Source organism: Talpa europaea (assembly GCF_964194135.1).
Source record: "Talpa europaea genome assembly, chromosome: 7".
In the NCBI taxonomy this organism is placed as follows: domain Eukaryota; kingdom Metazoa; phylum Chordata; class Mammalia; order Eulipotyphla; family Talpidae; genus Talpa; species Talpa europaea.
The window spans coordinates 130,950,223-130,963,137 of NC_140074.1; the positions used below are offsets into that span (position 1 = coordinate 130,950,223).

Genomic DNA, 12,915 nt, shown 5'->3' on the forward strand with positions numbered 1-12,915 from the left:
AATGCAGGCCCTACCCCACACCCCACACCCCACTTCTCATACCAGTCACGGGGAATAAGAAGTTTCTACCTTCACACAGTCACGGCTGAGTCCCGGTCAGCAGGCGGGCAGTGTAGAAAGACACTGGACGCTCAAGAAGACTGAAGTACAGGGGTTTGGCAACCCTCTTACCTTAGGAACCCTCTTACCTCTTGGGTCCACACACCGAGTGAAGGAGAGAAACAAATGCCAATTTTGATGCTGGGGATTGGCTGAATTTCTGTGCTGGTGAAATTGTAGCCCTTCCCTAGAAAACTGGAGCTGTGGGTGGGAAGCAGCAGCCCCCGGAGGGTGAACACAAGGTCGGACGTGCAGGGAGGACGGGAAAAGCCTGGAGTTCTCCGAATTCGCAACCCTCTAAGAGCCTCCTGTGTCAGTCGAAACAACCCCTTCTCTCCTGTCTGAAATGCTTCTCAAAGACACTGTCGTTTCTTCCCCTTTCCCTAAAGGAATCCAGCTCTAAGGGAAAGCCATAGACACACAAAAAATCAACTTGAAATGGATTCAAGATGCAACTGGACGATGAAAGAGTGACAGCTTTACAGTGCATAGCCCGCAACCATGAAACTCCCAGAAGAAAACATAGACGTAAAACTCCTTGAGGTGGATCTTGGAGTTGAAATTTTTAATAAATCACAGCAAGCATGAGCAGCAATATAAAATGTAAGTAAGTGGACAACTTCAAAGAAACCATCCAGGGAGAGAAAAGATGATCTACAGAATGGGGAGCCCTAGGTCAAACAGAAGGGGTGCAGCACCCCACCCCATCCACGCCAGACCTGCTTTTAGGGGGAAGAGCAACTCAACTGTGATCACCGGTTCTAAACAAACACCCGCCTTAAAAAGGACAATATTGATCTCATTAGATAATGGATTGAGGTCAGACCAGCTGAAACCAGCTCTTCCATAATTCACGTCATAGTTCAACACGGATGACTCCTTCTGGGGGATCAGACCAAAGTGGCCTCCCCTCTGTGACTGGAAAGCGAACCCCTTGTCAGAAGCAATGTGTTTAGGACTGACAAAGTGATGATGGGGTGGCAGGGCGGCCGGCAATTCCAAATGGAGACATGGGAACCTGTCTCAGCATGAGACTCCCTGGCCTCCCGTACCGGCAGAGGCCACAGTCATCAGCCTGCAGCTGAGCACTACCCGGGGCTGGCAGAGCATCGGCAGTGTCCAAGGTCAGCGCTCATCAGCTTGGGCTCCTCCAGTTTAAGTTTTTGAATCTGAGACAGGAACGCGCCCCACTGGGGCAGTCCGCCACAGGGGTGGCTCCTTTGGGAAGGGCCGGCCTGTGTGAATTTTCCGCGTCCTGAGGGATGGCCCCATTATCTAAGAAGAAAGTCTTTAAAAGAGAAAATGGAGGAATAAGGCAGATGCTGAGCAGTCAAAGAACGAGACTGTCATAAACTTAAGCTGTTCTCTTGACTCTCTACCTTCTGAACACGTTTCAGAGTTTGAAATTCCATTACTGTGTGAGTCTCGGTGAGGAGGCAGTACCAGCTAGTTCCTGGGCACGGGACTTGAGCTCTGCCAGGCGCTCAGTGTCCCTTTCAGGACCACAGGTCAGTTTAGAGTTCGTGCTCACGTGGTGGCGGTGATGCCAGGGGTAGCACGGTGAGTAGCGATGTCCAATATCTAAGGATCAGCCTGGGGGTGGCATGAGGAGGCTGGTTTGTGAGATCTGATTGGGCCATGGTCCCAGACCCCTAGTTTCCTTAGATCCAACCCATATTCAAGCCTGATTTTCCTGTAGAGCTCGTGAGCTCCCTGACAGCTTTCCATTCAATTCTTGGTCTAAGTAAGGTGGAGCTGGCTACTGCTGTTCATAACCATCCATCTAACTAGCCCGGCTCATCGGAGTCTTCCTTTGCTTCTGCAGGGGAGATGTTGGGACTCACTGCCCTCAGCCCTTATATTATCAACCCTGGAAAGAAGCAGCTTTGAGAAACACTGAACACAGCCACATATCATCTGCAACGATCTCCCCTTTATTGATATTAATCACAGTTATGAGGTCTTGTCCATCAGAAAGAAGTTTGCCTTATGTAGAACTACATACAGAGACATAGAAATACACACACACACACACACCAACCACCAAACCAATTAATCTTGACCAATCAAACCGTTGAACGTGTCTTCAATTTTGATCATCAGAACTTCGGAAGAACATACGCAGGCCCAGCAGGAGACTGGCCTTTGGGGTCTTAGCGTATTCGCAGAGCAGGGAATTTACCCTGCGAAGCAATCGAACGTGTAAACTCAGAGGGCAGACATGGGTGACCCAATGCCTGAAACCTGGCTCTTGTGCCGCTGCCTGGCCAGCAGAGCCCGCTCAAGATGCTAAATGCCCGTGACCATTGCAGACGGCAGGCCTCGCTGTGTGTGCAGCAGCGGGTGCCGCCACCCTGCAGCGGAAGCTACGTGGAGTAGGTGGCCACTTGTCTACTTCAAGTCATCCTTTAGGGTCATTGCAGAGTGTTGGCTGATGTTGCTAAAATTTACTGTAGAAGGGAAATTAAAAAATATCTCTTCCTATTCCTTCCGTTCTCTTCCTAAGCTCTCTGGCCACACTCCAGTGAAGTCTGCTGCATGTTAAAGGTTCAGGGTCAGGTCACAAGTCACCAAGTGGTCACAGAGTGAGACCCATGGCGGGTTCCAGTGTCTTCCGTTGCCTTATCTTTGCTTAAATGATTTCCTCCACAACGAAGTAAAGGGTTTGAGTTGCAGTGGCCTCCTCGTGTCCCCCGGTCTCTTAGAAAAATGAAGGCTATAAACGTATCAAAATAATTGTCCAGGGGATTTGGAGACCATGACAAACGGCTTTGCTGTTGGAGCCCATGGACAGCAGGGCCCCCCATCAAAGCCACAGTCTGTTCTCTTTTCTCAGCCTGTGTCTTCGCCGCTTCCATATTCCCTTAACGCAACTTTGCCTTGAACCAAAGATCAGCTGACTCTCCTCCCTGCACCCATGTCCCTCCCATACACTAAGCATCTCCCCCTGGAGGCAGACAGAGAATGTCCCTCCTTGGGCCTTGGGGAGCAGCGACGCGGCGATGCTTGAGTCCCACGCGGTGGCGGAGCAGCAGCGTTGGTCCAGCAGGCGGGACGCGACAGGCATCCTGGTGGGTCGGCTCCAAGGCACCAGGCAGTCCGGCCTCGTTTCCCCCCCACCCCCGGTGGCTTGCTTCTGTAGGTGACCTTGAGGAGCTGCCATCGAGTCCAGCAAGGGAGAGTGAAGACATCCGAGCAGAGCTTTCCCTGGTCCGTAGGCTCTGGGAAATCCCACTGCAGAAAGCGTCCCTTCAGCGGCCAAGCAAAACACGTGCCCTTGCGTGACACCTTGAAATTCCAAATAAAACCAGTATCTCCCGCAAAAGGAAAAGTAGAAATAGTCGTAATCAGAGTCAATCAGAATAAGGAGAGGCAAAGGAGGGAGAGGAAAAAGGGTTCTAACGTGAAGAAAGGGGCTGGCGGCCCCACCGCAGCCAGCCGTCGCCGGTCCTCGTGCTGCCCCTCCTGGGGTCCATGCGGTCCAGCGCTAGCCCAGGCCAACGTCCAAGGACATCATCACCACAAACCCCAGGATGGAGGCCCAGGACGCCAGCTTCCCGTTGCCACTAGGAGGGAAGGAAGGAAGGAAGACCTTAGGGCACGCGGGATGGGTCCTTGCCAAAAGCATCCTCTGCAGGGTGCATTCCAGCAGGGAATGTGCAACCACTGTTCATAAGGCGATGACACTGACAAAAACATCTGGGGGGGTTCCACGTCAGGCAAACTGAGGAACCCACGTCACCCCAAAGGATGACCACCTGAAATCAGCGCTGCTATTCCCGCTGTACTGATGGGGAATGCCCGAGGCCCTGGCCCTGGAATCTGTGCTGAACAGTAAGTGTCCACTCTTTACCGAAGATATGATCTCATCTGCCCTTGTAACTGACTGGTCTCAAATCATCACGCTATGAAAACCAAAATGGACAAAGAAGGGAGCCCCCTCCACCAGCGCCCCCACCCCTGGACACCCGGCCCACAGCCGGGCAGTGAGAAGAGGGGTAGGGATGGCTTTGGTTGGCAAAGCTTATCTAGTCCCTCAGGCAGCCCCAGAAAGATGGGAAGTAGGTATTGATTGACAGATGATAGATTGATTGACCGACAGATGATACATACAGAGATAACAGTTGATAGATGATGGATAGACAGACACTGGACAGATAGACAGGCAGCGGGAATGAGAATCAATGAAAACAGACAAAAATGCCAGCTGGGGTGGGAGGGCCGGGTGGTCTAACTCTTCACCCAGGGGCCCGCGAGTTCTCTTTCTTTGACTTGAGGCGGGGGTGGACGATCTTTGGAAGAGGTGGAAGAGAAGTAAGACGTGGCAGATGAAGAAAGGGCCTGTGGGGGGCTGGGACGGAACAAGGAGGGGGCGGGGAGGGGACAGTCTCCCACCTGATCTGAGCTTCGGGGATGATGTCGTCCATGACCACGTAGACCATGGCGCCCGCAGCGAAGGCCAGAGCGTAGGGCAGGATGGGCTCGGCCAGCACCACGGCAAAGGCACCGAAGATCCCGGCCAGAGGCTCCACCATGCCGCTGAGCTGCCCGTACCTACGGAGAGAACAGACTCGTACCATCGGGGGAGGGCCAGGTAGGCGCCAGCCGGCTCAGGCCACCCACCCAGCCCCAGGGGACGATGCATTTGATGCCATACCTGAGCACTGCATTTTTTTTTAAAGATTTATTTATTTGACTGGGTACAGTCAAAAGCGCGGGAGGGTGAGAGAATTCACCAGAGCCAGAGTGGAGAGCAGAGCAGGCAGACTTGAAGAAATACACTGCTGAGGGGATCAGCGGGCGGCAGGAGAGGTCTGCGCGCCATGTGGGACCCTCACCGGCGGCCGGGGATCGAACTGGCGCTGCAGAGGCTGTGGCAGCTTCGAAGCCCAGCGCTCAACCGCTCAGGCCCCCCACTGCATTGGTTTTTGCAGCCACCTCCTCCTTTCCTATAAATCAGTGACGAGAGGCCTGCCCTGTGCTTTTTTTTTTTTTTCCCCCCAGATTTTAACTTTCCAACATTGTCTTTTCAAACAGCGCCATTGTTGGGACAGCATTCACACGCCGAGGGGCACGTCCACTTCACGTGTACAGTTCTGTGGCTTTTAGTACATTCAGAGGTTGTGCAAGCATCACAACTCTCTAATTCCAGAACATTCTCTTCATGCCCAGAAAGAAACCCCTACGCATTAGCGGCCACTCCGCATGCTTCTCTCACTCCAGCCCCTGGCAGCCACTCATCTACTTTTTGTCTCCATGGATTTGCTGCTTCTGGATATTTCATGTGAATGGAATCACGGCCTATGGTCCCTCTGGCTCGTTTTGCTGAGTGTGTTTTCCAGGTGCGTCCAGGTGTAACAGGTATGGCCCTCATGGCCAAATAATACCCCATTGTGCTGAAGCTCCATTCCCACTGGATGCCCGAGAGGACACTGACCTGGTGGGAGGTGATTTCTCAGAAACAGTGTGTCTGGGGTGTTTTGGTGTGTTTGGGCACCCAGGCCCCTTCTGGAGGGGCTGTCCCCCATCCCTGCTGTCCCCCATCCCTGCTGAAGATGTCACCTACCTGGTCACGTGTACATCAAGGGCCTGGCCCTGATACCCCTATTTTAGATTAAGGTAGATTGCTCCATTGACAAAAATCCCTCCTTTTGAGCTAATGAGAGTGGGTCTCTGTTACCTGGAAGCATATGAGCTCTGCCTGAAACAGCCACCTGAGCCCTGAGGATTCAGAAAGCGGGAGGTAACCCTGAACCCTACAGCCAAGCCCCCGGGAAGACACAGGCTACGGTCGAAACATGAACAGACCAGGAGTCGGGACCTCACTGTCCCTCGGAGTAGGAGTTCGGCAAGATTCCCTGCCCCTGAGCCTCAGTCCCCCCACCTATAAAGTGGGGGTGGGAGATACATACCCCACCCAACCTCCCCAATGACAAGGCGGGACTACAAACCACCTCCGAGCCCAGGAGAGGCTCAGAGCTTCACCAGAAGCTCAGGTTCCATTCCAGGTCAGAAGAGGTTGTTCTGGAGGAAGCCGGCATGGAGGACCACACCGCTGACCTCACCCTAGCCCCTGGCAGCGAGGCCCAGAGGACTTACCAGAAGGCTTTCCAGGTGGAGAAGCCAGCCCCTCGCAAAGGAAGGCTGACAGCAAGACCCTCCGGGAAATTCTGGATCCCAATTCCAATGGCTAAGTTCCTGAAAGACCAAGAGGGCACATGAAGGAGGTGGTCCAGGACCGAGCACCCACACAGACAGGAGACCCTGCCTGCCCAAGCCGTCCTGTGGCGTTAGACACCCAGGTGAGACGTGTGACAGGTGGAGGAGGGAACCAGGTTAGGGCACGGGTGCCAGTGGAGAGCACAGCAGCGGGGCGGGGAGGGAGCCACCCACCCACTCTCAGGCTGTCCTGGGTCCCCGGGTCGCTTGATCCTTATGTGCTACAGGAGCGCCAGGCACACACGGGCGGGGGGTGCAGATGGCCCCAGTTCTGCCACTTGGCTCCACGACATTGTGTAAATCACTGAACTCTGCACACCCCAGATCCTCATATACAACGAGGAAGGGGTTCTGTGGGGAGAACAGCATCCCACAAAAGCCGGCAGCGTGACCCAAGGGCTGTAGGATCCTGGCGCGTGTCAGTGCTCAGCACGCTTTGGCCCCATTCTCTCGCCGCGTGGAGACACACACACCTTTCACCCCAAGCACCTTCGCAGGTGGACGCAGGAAGCGCTGATGCCCCGCCCGGGACGAGGGTCCCCTCCCGGGCCGGGACTTTCGACCCACAGACTCTCTGTGCCGCTCTAGCCCTGGTACCCCACTTCTCTGGGTCCCTGGGGTGCTCCCATGGTCCTCCCTCCTTCCTCTCCCTTCTCCTGCCTTTTAGGGATACAGAAGGTCTGTGCTGAGTGAATCAGTGGGTTGGTGCGTGACAAACCATGAGAGCCGTTTCACACACAGACCGGATGTCAGTGCAAAGGGCGGGACAGACAGAAGAGACAGTGCAAGTGCAAGACGCCTCCCCTGACAAGAAGACACCAGTGTCGGTCAACACTGTGTCAACTTGCAGAGACCACACCTTGCAGGATGCACCTAGGGCGGCTCTCAGGGGTTGGTCTTTGCCTTCCATGGAGGGCCCCTCTGAGCACCAAAGACCTCAAGGGCGCGAGGAGGGGGTGCCACTTGGCCAGAAGTCCTGGCAGACTCCTCTGCTGTCCAGGGCGGGTGACAGGGCTTCGTTCAGGGCCCTGTCTCACTTCTCAGCACCTGGGTTCCTGGTCTAGGCTCAAACCCCATGTTGGGTCACATTGTAGCAGAGGCCTGGCCAAGTTACAGGACCCTGCCGAGCTTGCTCCCACCAGCCCTGGGCAGAAATGCAGTTTGTTCTAGAAGCTTCTACCATCAGCTCCAGGCCCAAGCAGACACTGCGCTCCAATCCCAGGAGCAGGGACCACTTAAAATACCTGTTGAAGGAGCAAACCTCAAGGGCAGCATCATGCCGCTGTTCCCTTAGCCCTGCCCTCCCTTCTCGGCCAGGTCCTCAGCAGGGTACTTGTCCTCCAAGCACTCACTGCCCCCAAATGGTTCAGCAAGTACATCCAGCATTCTTGACCTTGCAGTGAGGAAGGTCAAGGTCTCTGGCCAGCTCTCGAGGCCCTTCCTTGCCTGATGTGGACATTGCACCCTGTGGCTCGCCATCCACTGCCATCACCTACCCCCCATTCAGAGGCAGGCGCGGGGCTTACCCCCGGCCGAACCACAGGGTGGCCAGCCCAGCGCCGCCGGTAGGACAGAGGTGGGGCTCCCGTCCAAAGTCCTTGCCGCGCCGGAGGCTGATCGCAGCCACCCGCCAGGCGGGCTCGGAGCCTCCTCCACATCCTGTCCGGGAGCACCGTCCTGATAAGCCACACAGAAACCCCATTCTTCTGCCCCTGGCAAACCACCTTACCTCTGCCCTGCCCGGTTCTGCCAAGCAGCTTCCAGCCCAACCAGATGCCGCACCCTCGGGAGCCTGCCAGGTGTTCTCAGCAGGGCGCCGCCTCGCTGGGTGATCACAGAATCTCCCCGGGGTCTGGGCTCCTGGACCACGGCTTCTCCGCCCTCCCACATTCACGCCTGTCCCTTCTCCACATGGCTGTCCTGTGTCCTTGCTCTGCTGTACTGGGCATCTGTCGGGTGTCCACTAGGTAGGGTGACCCGTGGAGGCTATGCCCCCACACCCCGGTTCCACCTGCCCACTAGTACTAGCACAGAAACATGAATTCACCCCACAGCCCCCAGGCTTGCCTGGCAGTGCATTCCAGGCACAGAGAGCGATGCCAGTGCCCGGGATCAGCTGTGCAGCACCGGGCTGAGGCCTGCAGACTTTCAGAACGTGCTGACAGTGCTGAGAACCAGGGACCTAGGAGGTCATCCACGAGGATGAGGATGGTGGTCAAGCCCACCTCCAACGGGGCGCTCCTTCCTGCTGCTCCCCCACACCCAGCCAAAGCGCCCACCAGGAGCCAGGATGGCCCCGGGACTGGCCAGGCAGCCTGCAGGCTGGGTGCTCACCATGCAGGAACCACGAGCTGGGGAGAGCTGGAGGGAATCTTGGGGAACATCAGAGGCCCCCGGGAGGCAGGGCACAGGGCAGAGGTGATGGAGAGTGACAGCAACGCGTCGTTGGTTCGCGGCAGCAGAGCAAAGAGGCCCCTGCAGCGCGAGCGCGGGCCAGGCTGGCTAGGAGCAGGGACCCCAGAAGGGCCGGCAGGGATGGGACGCTGCTCGGGCGGCAGTTCTGCTGCCAGGGGCGCGGGGCGGGGAGGAAGTCCAGACACATGCTGCCGCCCTACTGTGCTCCCCTTCGGCCAGGTGACCCCGGGAGTGCATGAGTCTATTTCCTTTTCTGCAAAATGGAGGTAACCGCACGGCATCCACGTCACATCGGGGTGAGCGGAGGGGAGGGGCGTGAGAGGCCGTCCAGGCAGCCCTGAAGACCACGGCTTTCCCGTGAGAAATCTGAAGACCTGCTCCAGGACCCGTCCTTACTACTCTACCTCGGCTTCCACATGTAGTAAGATGAAGAATCCTGTGTCTAGGGAACATTTCTCAGGGACACTCTGCTGCAGCTGGGGTGCGCCCCCAAGGGACGCTCTCTGCCAGCTTCCTGAGGCAGAGGGGTTTGGCAGGTGCCTCCTTCATCCGTTTTGATTGGGGGAAGGAAGCGCAAACGAGAGGTTTCCGGGAGAGGCTATGGCGGGGGGCAGACGGCACTCAAAAGTGGGGGAATCCCTGCGCCCCTTCGGGGGGCACAGCAGCGCCGTCCTCTGTTGTCCTTCCCACCCGGGGCCGCGCAGGCACCGTGAAGCCTGCGAGCTGGGGGCAGGAGAGGGAGGGCGTTGAAGGCTCCTTAAGTGAAGAAACCACTGGCACACTGCCTGGTGACCTCCTCCCTCACCCCTAATTTCTGCCCCAACTCCCGTGCCTCAACCGTCATGGTCTGTGACCTCCCGGTCAGAACCAAGGCCAGTTTGCAAAAGGAGGAGTGACTCCCCCAGCCAGGGTGCTGACGCCAGGCTGCTGGGAACCTGTGTCCTCGAGGTGCTGCTATCACGACCAGACAGATACCTGCAGGGAGCGGCGGTGGGGAGCTGCTGACACAGAGAGGCAGAGCCGGGGCAGAGAAAGACGATCCAGCAACTGCAGTGGAGGAAGAGCTGTTTGAGGCTCATTCTAGAGATGGAGACCCTTGGGCGATGCATCTCCTATAGGAAGGAGGCAGGAGCTGGCAAAGGTGTGAGGGGGAGAGCACGCCGGCCTCTCTCTCCTCCTTCAGGTCAAGGGCAACACAGAGGAATCAAGCCTGGCCCCAGACACACAGCCCCCCCGGACTTTTGTCCTGCTCAGGGGGGAACCTAAGGGCTCAAAAGGCCCGGCCCCACCCCAGGGGTCTTCCGGAGGCCAAGTGTAGGGCTCTTCTCTTCTCGGGCCTCCACCCCGTCTGTCTTTGGAAGCAAATCCCGCTGGGAGGGGCTTCTCGAAATCCAAGTATTGGCCATTTCCACCTTTCCAGCCTTTCACTGAGCCGGGGCTGGGGGAGCCTGCAGCAGCTTGGAGCATGCGGGAGCGCACAGACCCCGGGCAACAACCCTCGGGCCGAAACCAGCTGGCTTAGCGACCCCGCCCCAGTGCGGAGCCGAGGTCCCCGGCTAGAATGAAAATGATGACAATCATCTTTGCCGTTTATTGACAGTGCTAAGTGCCGGGCGGGGTTGTGAGTTGTTAACGTGCAGTCACTCACTTTCCTCGCTGCCACCATGATGCCCATTTCACAGATGGGGAAACTGAGACACAGGAGGCTGAGAGACTGGTCCCTAGGGAGACCGGCCGGGAAAGCGACAGTGGGTACCTCCACCCATACTTAATGCTCCGCGTCCTCTGCCAGTCCTGTGCCGACGCAGCCACCCATCCCAGAGGGGTGGTCTCCCGCCCTCAAGCCCCGAACTCCCTGCACTGACGCTGCTGCCTCTCTTCTGCTCGGCCGTGGAGCTGGGCCCGTGCTGGCAGAGCAGGTCGTGGGGGGACACGTCAACCAGAGGCAGCCAGAGTCTTGGCTCACGCACCAGTGTGTTTCTCAGCCAGTTTGACACCCGGGGCCGAGTCATTTTTGGAGGTGGGTGTGGGTCACTGTGCTGTCAGGCCAGTGGCCCCTACCACTCCGGTCATCACAAAATGGGGGTTAGATGGTTAAATTGCTCGCAGACCCCAGAGCACAAAAGAAAATAAAACATATCTAACTTTCTCTTTGAGGTTTGAATCCACAGACAAATGGATTTTACTGGCAGACGACCCGGTCTGAGCAAGCAGAAGTGACTGACCTTGAGCTGAGCGCCAAGATCAGATGGGGTCAAGAAACTGCAAAGGCCTGGAGGAAGAGGGACCCCCAACTGAAACCCCAAACTCCAGTTACTGCAAGAAGAGCCTCTTCATCCTTCTTCATGTATGAGCCCTTCATGTAGGAAGCCAAAGAACTCCACATCCTTTGTCCCTGGTCTAGTCTGTAGCCAATAAAATAGAACATTGTTCTCAAACCTGGTCCCCCCAACCTATATAACCTCAACCCCTTTCTTAATCGGGGAGGCAGATTTGAGTTTATCTCCCACCTCCTTGCCCATCAATTAGCAATCAAGCTCCTTTCTTTGCTCAAGCCCTCGCGTCACGGTTTGGCTTCATGTACACCCGGTGGGGACCCATCACTTGGTAACAGCAACAACCTAAAATGTGTCCGGTCGCAAAGTACCCCCAAGGGGGGCCAAATCAGCATTGGAGAGCCACTGACCAGAGCAGCAGTTTAGGGGAGCTTGCTTCCTTGGCAAGTGTCTGAACTAGAGAGCAGCTCAGTGAGAGCCGGAAAACATCTCACTCATGGATCTGCTGTGCGAGGCCCCAGCTCAGCAGCCTTCCAGGGGCCGGGCCGTGTGAGGCAGGGCCCTGGGTTCAAGGCGCAAAGAACACTCAAGAACCAGCAATTCTCTCCGAAGGCAGCGTGCCGGAGCCTCCTTGCCGTGCCTGCCGGGACCACCTTGCAGGCTGTGCTCTCTGGCGACCCCCGGAGTTGTGCAATGGGTCATTCCTGCTTGAACCCCGGCCTCAGACTGTTGCTCAGAGAAGGGTTTCATTCCGGGGCTGGAGGGAGCTGGATTCCTCTGGGAATCGGCAAGTCCTTGCAGCCTGCAGCCGCAGCCCAGCTCTCCAGGCTATGTTCTCTGGCCGGCTGGTTATGAAAGGAGACGGGCATATTCCTGACAGGCCCCGCTGCAGCCTGGCTTTCAGATCCTCCCAGGAGCCGTGAGCGTGTGTGTTCTTGCGTGGCAGGCCCTTACATACTGTTTTGATGTTATCGTCCCACCGTGAAAGGCTTGATTGTTCGGGCAGGGCAATGACATCACCGGCTTCCCACTCAGGCGGCCTGTCGAGGTGTTTGATGAGCCTGCAGGTGGGTAGGGGCTGGATGCTCCCTGCGGGGCCGCCCAGCCCTGCCTGCTCCGTGGAGCTGGCTTAGCACGCAAGGGAGCTCTCCCCACCCCTTCTTGCAGTTCTGGGAGGCTTACTGCCACAGGCTGGAAAGGTGGATGGACCCATCGGTTCCCCCAGAGTCTGCTGCCCTCCAAGAAATGGGAGGGGAAGAGCCCCAAAAAGGGAAGCCACAAGGCAGGGCGGTGTCCGGGGTGACTCAGGCCACCATTGCACACCCCCTCCTGGCGGCGTGGAGAGCGGCCTCCCTGATCATCGAGGGCATCTCTAATGCCCTGAGGGAGGGGACCTTGACCTGCTAAGGCTTCCAGCAAATAAAACCAACCCTGTACGCAGGCCAGGAGGCATAGCCTGCCTGCCGTGATTGAAAAGGAACCCGAGGGTGTACCCCCAAGAGCAGAGTGCCTACAGATTCATGAAAAGGCCTGTCCAGGAGCTTCCAAGCAGCCCCACACTGCTAATGTGGCCAGTGCCGGGGTGACAGGGCGAGTAAACTGGGTTCCATCGCACAACACAATACTCCACAGCAACCCAATGGCCTGAAGCAGCAGGAGGAATCCCAGAGGTGAAAGGTGGAATGAAAGAGACCAGACCCAAAACGGTACAGGCTGCGGGGTTCTATTGCATAAAGTCCCCAAACAGGCCAAACGAAGCCTTCTTATCTACTAATGGGCGCGAGTGTCCATGGCCAACAGCAATGTTGCTTAGTCGTTCTTGGGGTGTTTGGAATTTTAAAAACAACGCTTTTAACAGAAAATGACAAGGCAGGCGTTCGGGTCCCAGTTGAGGGGGTGGGTCACC

The 12,915-nt window shown here is 56.7% G+C and overlaps 1 protein-coding gene across 4 annotated transcripts in view; it reads right to left on the minus strand.

Moving 5' to 3' along the window:
* Positions 1–3,586: 3,586 nt before the first annotated feature.
* Positions 3,587–12,915, minus strand: part of SLC39A11 (solute carrier family 39 member 11) — a gene marked incomplete at its 3' end in the record, with an annotated part of 239,994 nt that continues 230,665 nt past the window's right edge. For all 4 annotated transcript variants that reach the window (XM_084238722.1, XM_084238721.1, XM_084238723.1 and 1 more), the window contains 3 exons: positions 6,199–6,297; positions 4,495–4,653; positions 3,587–3,665 (listed from right to left, as the gene is read on the minus strand). In XM_084238722.1, coding sequence (XP_084094848.1) covers positions 3,587–3,665; positions 4,495–4,653; positions 6,199–6,297 — 337 coding nt within the window. The remainder of the gene's footprint in view (positions 3,666–4,494; positions 4,654–6,198; positions 6,298–12,915) is intronic.